The sequence below is a fragment of the Pomacea canaliculata genome, linkage group LG7, assembly GCF_003073045.1.
Source record: "Pomacea canaliculata isolate SZHN2017 linkage group LG7, ASM307304v1, whole genome shotgun sequence".
Lineage (NCBI taxonomy): Eukaryota > Metazoa > Mollusca > Gastropoda > Architaenioglossa > Ampullariidae > Pomacea > Pomacea canaliculata.
The window spans coordinates 5207893-5227538 of NC_037596.1; the positions used below are offsets into that span (position 1 = coordinate 5207893).

The window sequence follows — 19646 nt, forward strand, 5'->3', positions numbered from 1 at the left end:
GGCAGCACCTTTGTGATCGAGGATTCGTCTAGATCTAATCTTGTCACCTTCTGTGAAGCAGTTAGACTAGATGTACTGTGGGTACCGTGAGCGGACGAACAGAACTGCGAGTAAAGTACTAAATGACTGCTGGTGCGATTATTAACTGCATGATAAGAACTGAGATTAAGAGTGGAGATTAGGATTAAGAATTAAGATGAAGAGTTATTTAAGTGTAATTGATCGAGGAAGGCCCCGGATTGTAAATATTGTATGTACCGATAACTGTGTTTCGCCGATAGAATATCATATTGAGGCGGATTATTATTTTTGCATATGTGTCTTGAAGTTTGTAAAATCCTGAGCCATTCAGCAACTTATTAACATCTTGTGGACAGCCGCAGGCAATTGTTGTTTTGTGTGTGAAAGAACGTGTATGGACGTCGTGTGTGTGTTGAGAGAGTCGGCGTCCGTGACGCTACTACTATACGAGTCTGCATTAGAAGTAAGCCAGTGAGTGTCCATAACTACTCTAAAATAGAGAGAAATTATGTGTGTGTGTGTGTGTGCGCGCGCGCTTGCAGTAAGTACAGCCTACACTGGTTTCTAATAATTTTCCCAAAATGTTTTCTTTCTTTCTGTCCACCTTTTGTGCTCATCATTCTTTTCTTTTAATTTTTTCCTATTTTCGTATCTTTCGCTGTATGTTAGATACGTGCTGCAGAGTTGGGCAGAGACCACTTAGGCAAGTAAAATAAGGAGATCTGATCATTTACATATCTGATTAGTTATTATTTCCTTATGTAGAACTTATCGAGTCTCAGTTTGCTACAGACAACATCCGAGAGGCTTGGCAGGGACTGAAGAACATGGCCAGTACTGACGATAAGAGTAAGGGGTCGAAAGCCAAAATCTCGATCTCAGGCGTTGACAGTGCGGCCCTTCCTAATGCTCTTAATGCTTTCTTTGCTCGGTTCGAGGCACATGACTTCTCAGTGGAAGTTCAAGATGTGCTTCGTTCTCTTCACCCTGTGCAGAAGGTTGAGATTTGTCGCGAACAAGTTGTGGAGCTGTTTCAGGGAGTGAATATTCGCAAGGCCTCGGGTCCGGATGGTATTTGTGGCAGGACATTACGTTTCTGTACGCACCAACTTGGAGGCATTTTCAACATCTTTTTCAGCGCTCTATGGATTCACTCTCCATCCCAGCTGCTTGGAAATTATCTACCATTGTTCCAGTTCCAAAGATAGTTTCAGCTCGGCATCTCAATGACTTTAGACCGGTGGCCTTAACATCGTTGGTCATGAAAGTATTTGAGACAATCATCAAAGCATTGATTCTTACAGCCGCTAAAAATCGTCTTGATCCCTTGCAATTTGCATACCAGTCCAAGCGAGGTGTTGATGATGCTAAACTGTTCATCCTCCACACTTTAATCAAACACCTGGAGAATCCTCAAGCCATGCTCGACTATTATTCGCTGATTTCTCTTCGGCCTTTAACACTATCCAGCCACATATCCTAGCTCGAAGACTCCTCGACGAGTTTTCCCTTGATCATCAGCTCGTGTCATGGATAATTCACTTTTTGGTCGACAGGCAGCAACGAGTTCTTGTCAATGGCACTTTTTTCCGACTTAACCACCACATGCACCGGCTCACCTGAGGATGTGTTCTATCCCCGCTTCTGTTTATCCTGTATACCAACAGTTGTCGCAGTAGTCATGAGGGTCACTATCTTGTCAAATTCTCTGATGACACTGCACTGCTGTCTCTCCTTAGCGGGCCGGTGCACACCCACGGTGTTGCTTTGGAAGAATTCATTGTTTGGTGCGATGTCAACTTTCTAGAACTTAATGTGAGTAAGACGAAAGAGATTGTCTTTGATTTCCGTCGAAATTCTCCACCGTGTCCCGTCTGTGTCATCCATGACAAGGAGGTTGAAATTGTTTCTGCTTTTAAATACCTGGGCACCATCTTCGATAGGTGACTTTGCTGGGATGTCAACACTCAATCTGTCGTGAAGAAGGCTCAACAACGCCTCTTCCTCCTACGGAAGCTGAGGTCTTTCTCTGTCTCCCCCCAATTTCTTCAGCTTTTTTACAGATCACATATAGAGATGTTTGTCTGGTGTCACGGTTCAGCGTTTGATAACCTGATACGGAGTTTGTGGGGAGGAATGTATTGCAAGACATGTACGATGCAGGCCCCACATGAACTCTTTTAGTTCTCTCTTTCCACAAAGCAATGTCCTCAAACATCTTTTGTCTTAATTGTTAGTACACATCCAAGCTGTGTTCCGAAATCTCGTTTCTTGCCTCTGTAACTCTACAGGTATACATCATCCAGTACATATAAAGATTTAACTATGACTGATAATATGTATATCTTTGTATATATATATATGTATTTTAGTATACACAAATTTTGTTTTATAAATAAATTTATTAGACCATTGTCTTTAAAGCCAACATTAAAGCAAAAAATTATAAACAGTTACTTTGGCAAAAAGACAGGAAAGCAATCAGTTCAATGAAATAATTACAAAATAGTTTGCTGACGAAATAAGGAAATGTCTTAATACAATTTCACCCTCATTAGTTTCAGTAGTACGGCTTGCGGTGTCTTTTTCTCTCAGTCACTATGCACTCACTACCTTCCCTGATCGCATCCTGTTTGTGCAGCAGCTCAACTAGTAATATCTCACTGCCGGGGCCAGATGTGACTTCATGCAGGTATCAATCTAAGAAAAATGAAAGTTAAAATTAATCTTTTACAAAATAATCAAAGATGTAAGAGACGCTAGTTGCAATTAGTATGCAATGTATACGAATGATTATTCGAGATTATCATACAACAAAAATTAATTTCCACAAAGTCTTATTCTTGTTTTGTGAATTATGTCTTTATAAAAAAAGAACACAAACTATATCTCATACAAACGCTCATGTAAATTACTAATTGTGTGAGTGAGAGACTTTAACATACCGTTTTTGAAAACAGCTTCGATTCAAATATATTTTTCTTGCAGGAAACGTTTATTGTATTTTAGCTATCAACATTCAGGCTGTTGGTTTTGGTAATGAGCACACGTAGATGACATAGCGTAGATGAAAGATGACGAGAGTAAAGAAGCAGGTGATGGCTGTCATCACGATCTGTCTCATATGATGTGATGTGACTGAGTCTTTGCTCTGTAGCCTGAGCTGTGACTATCAGCTGCCCTGACTTGTTGTCGACATGAAGGCTAACCAGGTTTACTACCTGTCGATGTCTCTTCTTATTCTTATGAATAATCTAATCAATGGTAATCAGACATGTAAGTATGTAATTAAAATATATGCTTTCTTTGATTTTCTTTAAACTATTTATGTATTTTCATACTTATGAAATGTGATGTGTAGTTAGTGGAATTAAATTAACTTATTAAAATAGTAAAATGAAAATAAATTTGCCATTCACGAAACATTATTATTCCAACATAGCCCTGAATCATTCTTGTAGAAAATGTCTTCATCATGGCCTAGATAAGCACATACACGATAGTTGAAGATATACATGCATAGACACTTTCACACATTCTGTCACTAACTCTATATCTCTCTATTTCACACACACACACACGAGGTCGAGTTCCATGATGATATTTTGTTATGACCCATGGTAGATGGATTTTAATTCAATATCTGATGTTGTCCACCTCGTTTTTATAACCAAACGGCAATAAGTCGGTCATTTAGAAACACCCACAAACTTGCGATATATATATATAGAGAGAGACATTGATTTATTTTTCTGCTTCAAGGTTCAAAGCTTGGACTTGTCCCCGAGACTGAAAGACTCATGGTTTTTGAAGGCAGTCTTGTCAACTTCACCTTTAACCTTGATACAACACATTGTTCGCCTCGTCAGACTCGCTATATTATCACAATCTCCAGGGTCGTCAATGGTCTGCACGTGGATGTTTGTAAATTTTTCCTGACTGACAAATGCACGGCATCCACTTCCTCAGTAATGTGCTTCTGTCTCTCCTCCCTCGGCTCGATGCTGTTCACAAAACGTATGAGCAGCAATGATAACAACACTGTGTACATTTGGAAATGGGGCGACATTCATCCAGACGAGAAGGAGAAAAGAGTCACCATTGAAATTGCCAGTATGTGTGTAATCAAATGGGTTTTAAACTTTGTACAGAAGCTAGAAGAAACCTTGTCGCTTGTTTGCATGAATACACTATTTAAACTAGCCAGGTGGCATAAATGCTTGTTCATAACTAGTATAAGCAAGGATCACAACAATAGTTTAAGTGATATATATATATAAGAAAAGAAAGAGAGCAAATTGATGTGTTGATATATTGTCATGATATTCAGCAAGGATGGTTTTATTTAAGGATAGCAACCAAGCCAGTTCTTTCAGAAAATGGTGCAAGATTAACTTCAAATGAGTTTCCCCTTGGACACGCTCGGTGTACAATGCTGCAATGAAAGGCACAGAACTAGATTTACAGCGCTGAACATACGAAGATGTGGAAGAACGTGTGTGCATGGTTTATATACCTCGTAATCAGTGTATTCTTACCGTAGACATGTAGATAAGCGTTTGACCAAGTCTGGAAAAGTTTTATCATCGATGTACGTCTACATCAATAACACTGTTAAGGTGAGTTTACGAAATTTCCACATTCATAAGCTTTGGTCAGCACTGGTTTATGAGTGCCTGTCCATATGTTAGTCTGTTGGTACAATCTTTGGGCTATTGTTCACTGTATAAAGCGTTTTACATTTTTTATATGTATAATGTTTGATGTATTTTACATATTGTTCACTGTAGTATCATTGTACCATGTATATGAAGAATAGACGATAGTAGGGTATGGGGTGGGGAGAAAATCGCTCGTTATTAATCCATCCTAAATTACTACTTTTCTTTTTGCATCCGCAGGCTCTTTTTGTCATTCTTCACCCTCCTTTGCTCCTCTCACCCTATTAACTGAGAGTGACTTGTGGCAGCAAATACCGTGCTATCGTCACAGTAGTTCAACTGACCGCTGATACAAGTGAACGTGAAAGATTCTCTTTCAGTCTGCTCTGCTCTGAGCATCCTCTCAATGGGAGCTCACCATAGGCTTGCGAGACTTACACAGGTTCACTCAGCTACACGCTCCTGCATGACAACGAGACTCTGGCGGGAAAGTTTGGCTCAACAGCTCTGTACTACCGACGCTACGGTCACGTGACACATATACATGGATCAAAAGCACAAATAGCTTCTCTACGCTCTGATTCCTAACACAGGAATGGTACCCAACGCCAAGCATTTTTCTCTACCATGTTGTAATACTTCATTTTCATTAATTAGGGTGTTTCAGTAAGCGATATAGATATCAGTAGGTGTGTGCACACTTCGGACTTGCTTGTATTACAGGGCTACTATGCAACCATTTCTCTAAAATCCACAGGGTGGTTTTTCCAAGTGCGACAACAAATGAATCTCTCGTGCACCCCTTTATCAGCAGACATCGACCAGGAATGGAGGTGTTATAGGCGGGATACCGTAATGTGCTGAAGGAAAGCCTTCTACCTCGGGGTCACAGTGGTTGTCATATTGTCATCACAGACAAACTTACCTCGAACGCTGGTTTTTCTCTTCACTTTCTGAGGTAAGTTGGAGATAAATTGTAGACAACGTATGTTTGTTGTGTCTGTCTGCTTCATTGCGTGTTATTCATAAGAACGAGTGTGCAGAGCGCACATGCAATACACACAGTCACACGTACACACGCACAGGCAGCAAGAGGCGCACGCACGCTAACAAACATACATACATAGCTAACTCTTGTTGACGATTGTTTTCCGTGTATTAAATCATGTTGTTCCTACTGTCTGGTCCACTTCAATAAAAGTTACTTTGAACTGGAGGACGAGTCTCAGGTATTCACTTAGTAGAAACTATTTCTGGAACGATTTCATCAGATTATTAGTGATATGGGAATTTCCCGAACAGATAGATTGATAGAAAGTGTAAAAAGAACATTAGTAAACGCACACACGTCGATCACCATACATACAGCAGCGTCTTGACTCTAAGGTCAAGTATTGTAATAGCTTCTCTTCGTGTTGAATATCGTTTCCTTTATTGTCCCACTTTGTGCTGTAATCGTCTCGGTAATTTTCCCACTTAATCACATCTCTAGAGCACTCCTCGTCCGTTTTACTAGATAACAGCAGGTTACAGACAGCGTGAAACACTTTTACCTCGTAGTGTGTGAATGTTTTGTTTATTAATATTTTTAGCTAAATATGTAAGCAGTTGTGTTCACAATAACTTTACAAGAGCGTCTGGTCATTGTCCTCATAGAAATGAGTTCTTTGAGGAAAGTACATTAAAGCATCGCAATGTAATAGTTGAGAAAGATTTCTTTTGTGTAATGCGTAGGAAGTTTTACACATCCAAAGAGAGAAAAGCAAAGTAGTGGGGACAAACTCTCTGTTTGTGGTCTATTTCCCGCTAGTTTTTTTTTTAATACCTACCTCGATGTCCTGTTGAACAAGGTGTTATGGCTTGCAAAATTGAATTCGTTTTCTGTTTGTGATGCCGTGATGTTTAGAAAAAAACCCATCATCATCCTTATTGGGAGAGGGTGGTCTTTACATCCTTACGCCCCATGTGAAATATTGCGCTTTCGATCGCAATGACAAGCGATTACTGAAGCAATGTTTAGGTGAATAATGAACAGCTTTATAGAGGCGGAAATTTAGTAGATTTGTGTAGTCTTTATCGTCGGCATTTTTAAGAAAACTGCAATAAGATCACGTAGTGCAGTGACCTTAAAGCTTCTTAAAAAGTTTAAAAGACCTCGAATTAGTAGGCTCTTGTAATGTGCCCTCTTTTCATTTATTACTAGATGGGGTACCTGACGTCACCCGGGTGATATCACATATCCTGAATTACTGTCAGCACTCTGCCTTCGCGCGGAAAAGATTGAAAGAAGGGAGAGGGAGGCGAGATACCGCTAATAGTTTATAATGGAAAGGAGAAAAAAATTGCGTTGTGCCAGTCGTCATGTAAGGAGCTCCCGTTCGCTTCTCTCTCCATATTTCAGTCACCTATAGGGGACTCTCTTAAAATATCAACGTTGTTTAAATTTGCTCTGCGTCGTTGAGGTATACAGCAGTTTACATTGACTAAAGCATTTTAATTTAGAGCCAGTGTAAGGTCTTAGAACGGAGAAAACGCGAACTAGATAATAGACGGTAAAGCAAAGAGATAAACATTCGAAATATGGCGTACGACTGCATTCATTTAGAAATGTAAGCGATTCGTGTAAACATATTGTTTACTAATGAATCTGTAGAAGTTATACTGTGAGGTACGGAGAATACTAACAAGTAGACAGCAGGGTTGCAATCACAGTGGGTGAACCCAGGCCGGGCCAATTAGTTTCGATATCCTCACTGATTCTATTGGTCTCATCTCTCGCAAAATGCAGAAGACGAAGCTTTTTTCTTACTTTCTGGAAAATTAACGAATTGCTTACTCTACGCCCCAAAACATTCAGGATAGGAAAACAATTAAAGTCAAAGTAGTTTTTTCCTCAACCCTTCACTACTGTAAAATTTGCAATGTCACGAACTTTAGACTGGAGGTAAAAGTACCTTGAGGCTACTATTTGCCTTCAATCTATTGTCCACCTCTCGGGGGTTTCTGTGAGAGACGAACACGCTAAACATGAAGAATTTAATGTAATCTCCCAAACCCAGTATTGGTATTGAATAGTAACACGTGTAGTCTGACACACATGCAGGCACAAACACAAGCACTCGCAGAATTATCAGATTCATTGATGACAGATGCCTATTTTTTCAATGTTTTTTTCCCCCTTTATTCCAGGTTAGCCGATTAACAAAATGACAATCATCGAGCTTTTGCTACTCATTGCGTCTGCTATGACAAATATTCCTGAATCCAAGAGTTTGGTACAAGGCATGTATATGAAACTCTTTATCTTGTGTAACGTGCTTTTATGATTGATAACTTGTTATGTATTTTATAATTCCTTTGCGATATATTGTGACATTATTAAGCGAATTCTATTCTGTATGATGCCCGAAAGTAAGCCAAATCACTATAGCACTATAGCAAGTTATAACTTGTATTACTAGACTGCTGGAAGACGATTTTTTCCAGTTAACTACTAATACAGGGATGCCCAACCTACGGCCCGCGGGCCATATCCGGCCCGCGACGCGGTGCCATCCGGCCCGCGAAACTTCTGCCCACAGTGCAGGAAATCGGCATGTTAGTAATAAAAAAAGAAAAAACCCCCAAAAAAAAAGGAAAAAAGGGAAGAAGAAGTATTTATCCCCACGTAGGGGCGTTTCCCAATCTGTTTTTCGATGGACGAACATTTCGATTCAGTGCTCTGACTTGGTGTCTCTACGATGCACCCGGACATTCAGAAGTTGGTTTCGGGAAAACAACTTCAAATATCCCACTAATTAGTACATAAATAATGGCAAGTACAACTTGTTTCTAATAAAAAAAATGGTATCTGCTCTATTTTTTTTTCTTTTTTGTATTTTTGCGGTGAAGTGGCCCGCGACACGGCTGTCCGAAATGGATATGGCCCGCAGGCCGAAAAAGGTTGGGCATCACTGTACTAAAACAATGGAGGTGTGTACAAAGCTTCCGGTTTAGTTACATTTAGTTACATTCGCCGAGACTAACAGCGGAGAACTTCTCAGGTGGTTAAGCGTTGGTCTTTGCAGACAGCAAGCAGTCAACCTACACAGTCCATGGTCCAGTGGTTCTACTTGTCACACTTGCTACCACGTTTTAATGCGACGACAAACTCTTTAGCCTGCTATAGCAAAGTCATACCACATCAGATCGGAAGTTTCTTCATGACCAGCACATGTTATGTGTTTAGTTATGTTGCTGTGCATTTTACACCTGACAGTAATGATTTAACCACTTTGTGTGGTGTGCAGTAGTTGCAATCGTGCACATGTTCTCTAATTTGAATCTTTTCATGATGATTCGATCAAGCAGCTGAGAAGAAATCAACATGTGGGATTCGTCGTCTGGAGACCTTTGACATGATGCTGACCTGCTACTTCCACGACAACATTCGTGTTCTCCAGAAAGACTTTACTGTGTATCTCTATAAGGAACAAAACCAAAGCCCAAGTAAACATCACAAAATATAGAAATACATATCTCTATAAAGTAGAACAAAGACTAAGTAAGCATAACAAAATAAAATATTATTTTAAAATGGTTCAACACTGATCAACGCACCAAATCACTTACTTCCTGTTTTACCTGATGCTGACTTGGGTGCTTAGCCGTTGACACCAACAAAGTGGGGGCTGGTTAGTTTGTCAGTCATTTTGTTGGTAATTTTATTAATAGCTAAACATATGAATTAATTTGCAAAACATAGTCTGACGAAGCAGCTACAAAAGGTCTTTGTAAAGTTCTGTTTTATGGTTTACACCAGTGACAGTGTTATCGTGCATGTGGAGTCCGAAAATTACCTGTTACGTGGCCCCTGGGTACAAGTACGAGGACGACATTGATGTTCACCCTGATCACACCAACGTCCAGATGCTTCACGCTAACACCGAGCATGTTGGGATGTACACCTGTCAGGTGATGGGCGATAGCGATCCTGGAACTTGCAGTCTTACTGAGGAACAAAGTAAGATGACGAGACTTTCTCAGTGTAGGTTTCATTTATGAACTTTAACTTAACTTTGGATGCGAACTATTAGGAATAATTGTAACAAATCAGGAAATACTTGTCCTACGTAATAGATATATCCCAATCTTTTATTATAAGTTCCCCTTACCCTCTATAACAGACCTGGGCAAGGGGCGGCCCGAGTGCCGCATCAGGCCCGCCTCCTGTCTCTGACCGGCCCGCACGCCCGTTCAGTTATTTATACTATATATACATTATTGGGTAAAACGGAGTTAACTATATTAGTCCAGCCCTCTAAAACCATCCCAATTTCTCATGAGGCTCCTTGGGAAAATTAATTGCCCACACTGCTCTATAATGTTCACTTTTTGTGTAAGAACCTTAACGGAAAAGTGGCCACTAATGTTGCTCGATACATAACAGAATGCCTGAAAAGAGGACACCACAATAGTGTAAAATAATCGCTTAAGATTGAATGCCATTATATTTTTTACTATCAAGTTGAATCCTAAAACATAATTTAGATGTTGCTCTTGTACAGCCACCCACTGTTAACATGCATGTAACCAGCAGTATGTGATGTTGATATAGTCGGCCTCCCAAACACTGAATTAATATTACTACTATTACTAGTCGATATTAAGGCTAGTTTCTAGAAAGACGGAATGGCTGTGTAGCTGAGAATTTTATCCTGATGTCTTCTGTAAACAGTACAAAACACAACACCAACATCTTTACTCTCTAGCGATCAACAGACGCAAAGTGCAGATGAGCAGAGCTCAGCCGATAGTGAGCTTACTTCTACTAAAGGTAAGCTTATTACATTTACGACCATGATGTGCTAAACAGTGTTAGTCTCACAATTTGTGATCTGTTGTTATTTTGTTGCTTTTCCCGATTAGTTTAATAATCGTGTACGATCAGCTCTATTAATCTATTTTCGGCCGAAAAAGGTTAACGTTTTGTACACACAAATGAATATTTAAAATACAGTGCAATTTTTTTTTTTATGGAAGTGAAAGTGAAATGAAAAATTTATTACTCGACTAAGCGATTGTTGGGTTGGGAGATTTCTTTAAAAAGTCGTTAATAAACGTTCTTATTATCTTCATGCTTCTTTTAACCACTGAAAGAAGATTTATGGTTTGAACTTAGGATTCCAATACCAAAAAACATGGTTATATTTAGAAACAGTACAGCAAAGATAGTTCTATGTACAAAGATTACTTGCGGTCTGACCAATGTCTTTTCTATGGTCTGGTCCAGAAGCGAGAGAAGAGAAGGAACACAAGGATACAGAAACCCAGGGCAACACTGTGATTCATGTGGTTCCTTCTGTGGTTCTGTCTGTTGTACTAATTGGCATTATCATTGCTGTAATCATCGTGCTATGTAGGAGGAGGTAATTTTGGCATTGTCATGTAATATTTTATCCTTCGATTATTTCGTCATTTGCATCAATTTGTAAGTGAAGTATTATATACAAACGCAAGGAAAAACGTAGAATTGATATGAGATGTTCTTGGAAATTTACTGACGACCTAAACTTGAGCAAGTCCTTGATTTTGCAGAAGACAGAAAACAAGAACGGCTCGTAAAGAGAACGACACCAGTAAACCGGAGTCCATAAAACTGATAAGTAAAAGGTTTCACACTGATTTGTTTATCGTTTTTGTCTTTACCAGCTTTCTCTCTCAGTCTATCAGTCTATCTCTGCCGTCTTTAGATATGATTCTGTCACCCCCTCCCTATCCCTTTACATACCCACATTTTTCTTCGATATGCGAGTAAAGGCAAACAGATTCTGGGGTTGAGAATCCCTCTTCTTATCGCAGAATATGTTTAGCATCTGAATCAATGATACTTGGGTCAACATCATGTGTGTGTGTTAAATATTTTTGATTTTAGCCAACTAGATGAATGTCACAATGAAATCACACAGCCGATACCTGGGGATGACGAAGACTGTCTAACTACTGTCAGTCACCTGACGGTTGTAGGGGAAGACAAACAGCAGACATGGTAAGGAACCGCTTTCATTTTGAGAGAGGGATGGGCAGATTTAAAAGGCTTTTTTGATAGCTGATTCACATGTTTTTTATCTTGCAAAGTACAAGTTCCACTAGAATAGCAGCCTTAAGCTCGTGGTAGTTTTTACTCGGACGGATTTAAAATATAGCTTAATTGCATAGAACACAGAGTAAAAAAGAGTCGTATATTACATTACGAAATTGTGCAGAGATGATAAGAAAGACTAGACATATAAATTGACTTTTATCATGAAACATGTGATGCTTGTATATGCGATCTACATTGTGATATTTTGTGAGGTACAATCAGACTAAGCATTTTATAATGTAAAGTAAGATTAGAAAAAAAATAAAGATTTTTTCTGCAAATATCTTATTGTTTGGGCCATTCGGTATCAGTAATTTTAAGTTCTGTTATCTGCATCCTCCCTCTTTTAAGGACGAATGTCTCAACTACGTATTTGTATAATGGCACTGTATAACAACGACACCTGTACACTGAAGACACCTGTACAAAGACAATTCCTGTATAACGAAAACAAGAAATCTTCTTATGCACAATTTTCTTGTTCTGGCCGATAGTTTAACCGAGAACTCGACAGAAACAGACGATAAGGCCAATAAAGCACGTGATGACAAGCTTATAAGTCGCCAAGGACAAATTAATACAAGCGTCCCACGCCATAGTGGACACACTACCTGCTGTAGTCCAGCTGACAGTAGGTGGGTGCGGAGTGTATGTTAAGATGAAAGAAATAACACTGCTGATGTGACATTCATTGTACATACTCTCAAATGAAAAGAGAAACTTTCCCCTGTGTAGTGAAGAGTCTGCACATCAACAAGGACCCGAAATAAATAAGCGGCTCATTGGCGAACCGCACACCTTGTTGAAAAGATTTATTAAATATTGTTAAGGTGTTAAGTATTTAAAAGTATTGCAGTTTACCTTTCACTAAAGTTATTATTTCTTGTCTATATCAGAATAAAACTCTTTGATTTTGGTACTCACACTTGCATTATCTTCCCTGGAAAAAACGTTAATGATGATAATTATCATTACTATTGTTTTTGTTGTAATGGTGATGATGATGATGAAGTAACGATGGTGGTAAGTGTGATAAACATTCCAATAACAACCTTACTGAGAACAATAGCAGTAAACACCAAATAGCAGTAAACAGTAATAACACTTCGTTCAAACGACATTTTCAGAACCGGGATTCAGGAACGAGGTGTCGATGATATTCAAGATGATGAGAGAAATGTTGACGGGGGCCTTCTGGAATTACAACAAAGGTACAGGTAGACCAGAGTTTATAGTTAGCTGAGCAGGTAGGGCGCAGCTGACATATTGTAGTGGCAGGTGATATGTATTTATAGTTCTGACTAGAAAATAGTTTAGACATCTACTTGCTCACCACGTGCAACTAAACTGATTAAATAAGCAATGGATACGTCTCCTGGTGGTCTAAAGGATGAACAAACACAAAAAGCTAATACTTCACAGAAGCAGGTGATCTATTGATCAGATAGCTTACATCTCTGCTAACCACGTGTGACTAAGTTAATCAATTAATAACTCGACATCTCCCTTGGGGCCTTTACTGAGGAACAAACACAAGAAAAAGGGTATTTAAGAGGTTTTTTAAAAAAAATGTAATGGTCTATGACTCTGAGGTATGTACACGTTCAAAAAATAATTATCACCATTGATGATCTTGTGCAATTATCTCTTTGTATGATAAACAAGGTAAATTACATTAGAGAATTATGAGGAGTATATTTCAGAATCAAGAATATATCAAAATCTTAGAATTGTTCTTCAAAATACACTACTGTTTTCTGACTTAATATTCTTTATTTTTATTTTTTATTTCCCCGGTTTTTTTATTAGAACACATCGCTTTTACAATTCTTTCTTTTACGCTGTTCTCATCATTTAACCATGCAGGAAATTCCTATCATGAATTGTATTAATGAGAGCTTCCTAATACGATATTCATGCTGTATGTATGTAGCCATATAGATGCACCCAAGAAGTTTAACAAAGAGGAGGAAGAGGACTCACCAGTCACTGAAACTGCACTGAGAACAGGACATGTAAAGGTTCGTGAAGTGCAGTAACAACAGAATGAGACTATCATACACCTATACCTTCACATACCTTCGCTTGTGTCGACTGGCCGCTGGGGGGACAAGCACCTTCTGGCAGGGTTGATCATTGGCATCATTAATGAGCGGCTGAGGCAAGTCAGGAAGATGAAAGTGTCAACTTGATGTTTGACAGTTCTTGCTCTGCCAATATCTACCTTGTTCAAAATGTCCTGAAGGGTGGAACTGGGGTATCATGGCAGACTACATAACCACAGGCTTCTGATATTTTGCTGTATCTAATCCGCATGTATGTGTGTGATGACTGATGCTCTTAATACATGGTTCAGGAAGGTGACTAAGTGTAAAGAACCGGCTTATTTCACATAGTGTAAAATAAACAATTAATTTTCCTCGAGAATGATTGCTCTACTTCTAGTTGTTGTAATAGTTCATTTTCATCAGTTAGGGTGATTTTCTTTTGAGTTTAGTAAATTTAGACTGAGTTTTATTGAATCTCGTTATCAAAATTGATGCCGTTGAATGCAATTCATCGACTGATTCTTCTGATAATGTAAACTGCGACTGAAATTGTTCCTGATTACATTCTTTGCAAAACCATGATCACTTCTATGAAAATTGTCAAATATGTTGTAACAGTTATCCCTGGGTTATTCAATTCACTAGAAGAATCATAAATGAGAACAAGATTTTTTTAAAAGGGGGTACAAAATAGAACAAGAAGAAAACTTAGAAAAAGTTTAGAGAGGAGACCCGCGGGACCAAAATAAAGTGAAAAGAAAAGCTCAAATGTAATTTTCAGTGAAAAACAGGAAACATTTAGAGATGCATGGCAGATGTTTAACACTCTTAGTGGTCAGTACAAGATTCAGAACAACAGTACTCAGACCGAAACTGAAAAGGAGATATTTTCAAGGTGTGACCTAAAGGAAGAATTATTAACCTCGGTGGCTGGTCAACATGATGGAAGAAGGCTACACTAAAGTTGACTAAGATTCCGGACTTTAAAGCTGAGTAACTGTTTAAAGTAACACACAAAAACACAAAGTCCCAATAACCCGGGTGGACAGCTCTAAAGTCTGCGGGTGGCTCATCGCAGTTCATTCTTTAATGAGTATGACGATGATAATAGAAGTTTGTCGACAATTTAGCTTTTTAGGCTTATTAAAGCTTGAACATGCTTTGTGTGTGCTTGTGTGTGTGTGTGTTGGGGGTAGGGAGCAGTGAGAGAGACTGACAGTTCGCGGGTTTGAAAGAGGTAGGGGAGTGTGTGGATAGATAAATTTGATCTATTTAGTGAGAGGGTTAATAAAGCAAAGCTAGGATCAGCAATTTTTTATTTGAAACAGGTTGCATTGTTTGTGTTACAAAGATTTTTATTGAAAATAACAAAAAACTATTTTTCATCAGTTTCTTTAAAGAGACAATAAAGTTGCATGTAACACATTGTGTGTTCCTGTTTCTCGCATTTGTATATTACCCCTCTATGTAATTTATTTTATATTTATATATATGTAAAATTGAAAATTCTATATTTTTTCAGAAAACAATACTTCCTTTGCATTTTTATGTGTGAATTTTCAGGTGCACATATTAAAAACGAATGCATTAGTAACAACAGTGTGGGTTTCTTTAGTTTTTTTCCTAAGTATTCTCTTCTGTTAATGTGGACCTTATTTTTTGTTTTGTTATCAATATGCTTTTTAATTCGAATTTTCTGTCTAGGAATTGCAAGACAGCAAAAGAATTGTGCAAACTAATTCAAAATGCTCACTACAAATGCTCTTGTAATGTGCCCTCTTTTCATTTATTACTAGATGGGGTACCTGACGTCACCCGGGTGATATCACATATCCTGAATTACTGTCAGCACTCTGCCTTCGCGCGGAAAAGATTGAAAGAAGGGAGAGGGAGGCGAGATACCGCTAATAGTTTATAATGGAAAGGAGAAAAAAATTGCGTTGTGCCAGTCGTCATGTAAGGAGCTCCCGTTCGCTTCTCTCTCCATATTTCAGTCACCTATAGGGGACTCTCTTAAAATATCAACGTTGTTTAAATTTGCTCTGCGTCGTTGAGGTATACAGCAGTTTACATTGACTAAAGCATTTTAATTAGAGCCAGTGTAAGGTCTTAGAACGAGAGAAAACGCGAACTAGATAATAGACGGTAAAGCAAGAGATAAACATTCGAAATATGGCGTACGACTGCATTCATTTAGAAATGTAAGCGATTCGTGTAAACATATTGTTACTAATGAATCTGTAGAAGTTATACTGTGAGGTACGGAGAATACTAACAAGTAGACAGCAGGGTTGCAATCACAGTGGGTGAACCCAGGCCGGGCCAATTAGTTTCGATATCCTCACTGATTCTATTGTCTCATCTCTCGCAAAATGCAGAAGACGAAGCTTTTTTCTTACTTTCTGGAAAATTAACGAATTGCTTACTCTACGCCCCAAAACATTCAGGATAGGAAAACAATTAAAGTCAAAGTAGTTTTTTCCTCAACCCTTCACTACTGTAAAATTTGCAATGTCACGAACTTTAGACTGGAGGTAAAAGTACCTTGAGGCTACTATTTGCCTTCAATCTATTGTCCACCTCTCGGGGGTTTCTGTGAGAGACGAACACGCTAAACATGAAGAATTTAATGTAATCTCCCAAACCCAGTATTGGTATTGAATAGTAACACGTGTAGTCTGACACACATTGCAGGCACAAACACAAGCAACTCGCAGAATTATCAGATTCATTGATGACAGATGCCTATTTTTTCAACGTTTTTTTCCCCCTTTATTCCAGGTTAGCCGATTAACAAAATGACAATCATCGAGCTTTTTGCTACTCATTGCGTCTGCTATGACAAATATTCCTGAATCCAAGAGTTTGGTACAAGGCATGTATATGAAACCTCTTTATCTGTGTAACGTGCTTTTTATGATTGATAACTTTGTTATGTATTTTATAATTCCTTTGCGATATATTGTGACATTATTAAGCGAATTCTATTCTGTATGATGCCCGAAAGTAAGCCAAATCACTATAGCACTATAGCAAGTTATAACTTGTATTACTAGACTGCTGGAAGACGATTTTTTCCAGTTAACTACTAATACAGGGATGCCCCACCTACGGCCCGCGGCCATATCCGGCCCGCGACGCGGTGCCATCCGGCCCGCGAACTTCTGCCCACAGTGCAGGAAATCGGCATGTTAGTAATAAAAAAAGAAAAAACCCCCCCAAAAAAAAGAAAAAAGGGCAGAAGAAGTATTTTATCCCCACGTAGGGCGTTTCCCAATCTTTTTTTCGATGGACGAACATTTCGATTCAGTGCTCTGACTTGGTGTCTCTACGATGCCCCGGACATTCAGAAGTGGTTTCGGGAAAACAACTTCAAATATCCACTAATTAGTACATAGACTAATAATGGCAAGTACAACTTGTTCTAATAAAAAAAATGGTATCTGCTCTATTTTTTTTCTTTTTTGTATTTTGCTGGTTTGAAGTGGCCGCGACCGGCTGTCCGAAAATGGAATATGGCCCGCAGGCCGAAAAGGTTGGCATCACTGTACTAAAAACAATGGAGGTGTGTTTACAAAGCTTCCGGTTTTAGTTACATTTAGTTACATTCGCCGAGACTAACCAGCGGAGAACTTCTCAGGTGGTTAAGCGTTGGTCTTTGCAGACAGCAAGCAGTCAACCTTACACAGTCCTATGGTCAGTGGTTCTACTGTCACACTTGCTTACCACGTTTTAATGCGACGACAAACTCTTTAGCCTGCTATAGCAAAGTCATACCACATCAGATCGGAAGTTTCTTTCATGACCAGCACATGTTATGTGTTTAGTTATGTTGCTGTGCATTTTACACCTGACAGTAATGATTTAACCACTTGTGTGGTGTGCAGTAGTTGTCAATCGTGCACATGCTTCTCTAATTTGAATCTTTTCATGATGATTCGATCAAGCAGCTGAGAAGAAATCAACATGTGGGATTCGTCGTCTGGAGACCTTTGACATGATGCTGACCTGCTACTTCCACGACAACATTCGTTTTCTCCAGAAAGACTTTACTGTGTATCTCTATAAGGAACAAACCAAAGCCCAAGTAAACATCACAAAATATAGAACATATCTCTATAAAGTAGAACAAAGACTAAGTAAGCATAACAAAATAAAAATATTATTTTAAAATGGTTCAACACTGATCAACGCACCAAATCACTTACTTCCCTGTTTACCTGATGCTGACTTGGGGTGCTTAGCCGTTGGACACCAACAAAGTGGGGGCTGGTTAGTTTGTCAGTCATTTTGTTGGTAATTTTTATTAATAGCTAAACATATGATTAATTTCAAACATAGTCTGACGAAGCAGCTACAAAGCGGACTCTTTGTAAAGTTCTGTTTTATGGTTTACACCGAGTGACAGTGTTATCGTGCATGTGGAGTCCGAAAGATTACCTGTTACGTGGCCCCTGGGTACAAGTACGAGGACGACATAGAGACTGATGTTCACCCTGATTCACACCAACGTTCCAGATGCTTCCACGCTAAGCACGAGCATGTTGGGATGTAACCTGTCAGGTGATGGGCGATACCGATCCTGGAACTTGCAAGTCTTACTGAGGAACAAAGTAAGATTGACAGACTTTCTCAGTGTAGGTTTCATTATGAACTTTAACTTAACTTTGGATGCGAACTATTAGGAATAATTGTAACAAAATCAGGAAATACTTGTCCTACGTAATAGATATATCCCAATCTTTTATTATAAGTTCCCCTTACCCTCTATAAACAGACCTGGGCAAGGGGCGCCCGAGTGCCGCATCAGGCCCGCCTCCTGTCTCTGACCGGCCCGCACGCCCGTCAGTTATTATATACTATATATACATTATTGGGTGTAAAACGGAGTTAACTATATTAGTCCAGCCCTCTAAAAACCATCCATTTCTCATGAGGCTCCTTGGGAAAATTATTGCCCACACTGCTCTATAATGTTCACTTTTTGTGTAAGAACCTTAACGGAAAAAGTGGCCACTTAATGTTGCTCGATACATAAACAGAATGCCTGAAAAGAGGAACCACAATAGTGTAAAATAATCGCTTAAGATTGAATGCCATTATATTTTTTTACTACTCAAGTTGAATCCTAAAATAATTTAGATGTTGCTCTTGTACAGCCACCCACTGTTAACATGCATGTAACCACAGCAGTATGTGATGTGATATAGTCGGCCTCCCAAACACTGAATTAATATACTACTATTACTAGTCGATATTAGGCTAGTTCTAGAAAGACGGAATGGCTGTGTAGCTGAGAATTATCCTGATGTCTTCTGTAAACGTACAAAACACAACACCAACATCTTTACTCTCTAGCGATCAACAGACGCAAAGTGCACTGAGCAGAGCTCAGCCGATAGTGAGCTTACTTCTACTTCTAAAGGTAAGCTTATTACATTTACGACCATGATGTGCTAAACAGTGTTAGTCTCACAATTTGTGATCTGTGTTATTTTTGTTGCTTTTCCCGATTAGTTTAATAATCGTGTACGATCAGCTCTATTAATCTATTTCGGCCCGAAAAAAGGTTAACGTTTTTGTACACACAAATGAATATTTAAAATACAGTGCAATTTTTTTTTTTATGGAAGTGAAAGTGAAATGAAATTTATTACTCGACTAAGCGATTGTTGGGTTGGGAGATTTTCTTTAAAAAGTCGTTAATAAACGTTCTTATTATCTTCATGCTTCTTTTTTAACCACTGAAAGAAGATTTATGGTTTGAACTTAGGATTCCAATACCAAAAACAT

General features: G+C 38.8%; 3 protein-coding genes across 7 annotated transcripts in view; all 3 read left to right on the forward strand.

Moving 5' to 3' along the window:
- LOC112567705 (cell wall integrity and stress response component 4-like) overlaps positions 1 to 19646 on the forward strand; it is an 82937-nt gene that overhangs the window by 56457 nt on the left and 6834 nt on the right. The gene's annotated exons all lie outside the window — the stretch shown is intronic.
- The window catches only part of LOC112567698, a 69949-nt gene that overhangs the window by 20478 nt on the left and 29825 nt on the right, over positions 1 to 19646 (forward strand). The window lies entirely within an intron of this gene.
- On the forward strand, positions 1989 to 14844 carry LOC112567700. Its single transcript, XM_025244461.1, has 15 exons — positions 1989 to 2312; positions 2580 to 2713; positions 3010 to 3297; positions 3784 to 5280; positions 5440 to 5640; positions 7872 to 7964; positions 9033 to 9170; positions 9484 to 9684; positions 10399 to 10497; positions 10954 to 11089; positions 11259 to 11333; positions 11596 to 11709; positions 12300 to 12440; positions 12933 to 13016; positions 13739 to 14844. The coding sequence occupies exons 6-15, from the start codon at positions 7889 to 7891 to the stop codon at positions 13842 to 13844; spliced, it is 1170 nt and encodes a 389-aa protein (XP_025100246.1). The 5' UTR covers positions 1989 to 2312; positions 2580 to 2713; positions 3010 to 3297; positions 3784 to 5280; positions 5440 to 5640; positions 7872 to 7888; the 3' UTR covers positions 13845 to 14844.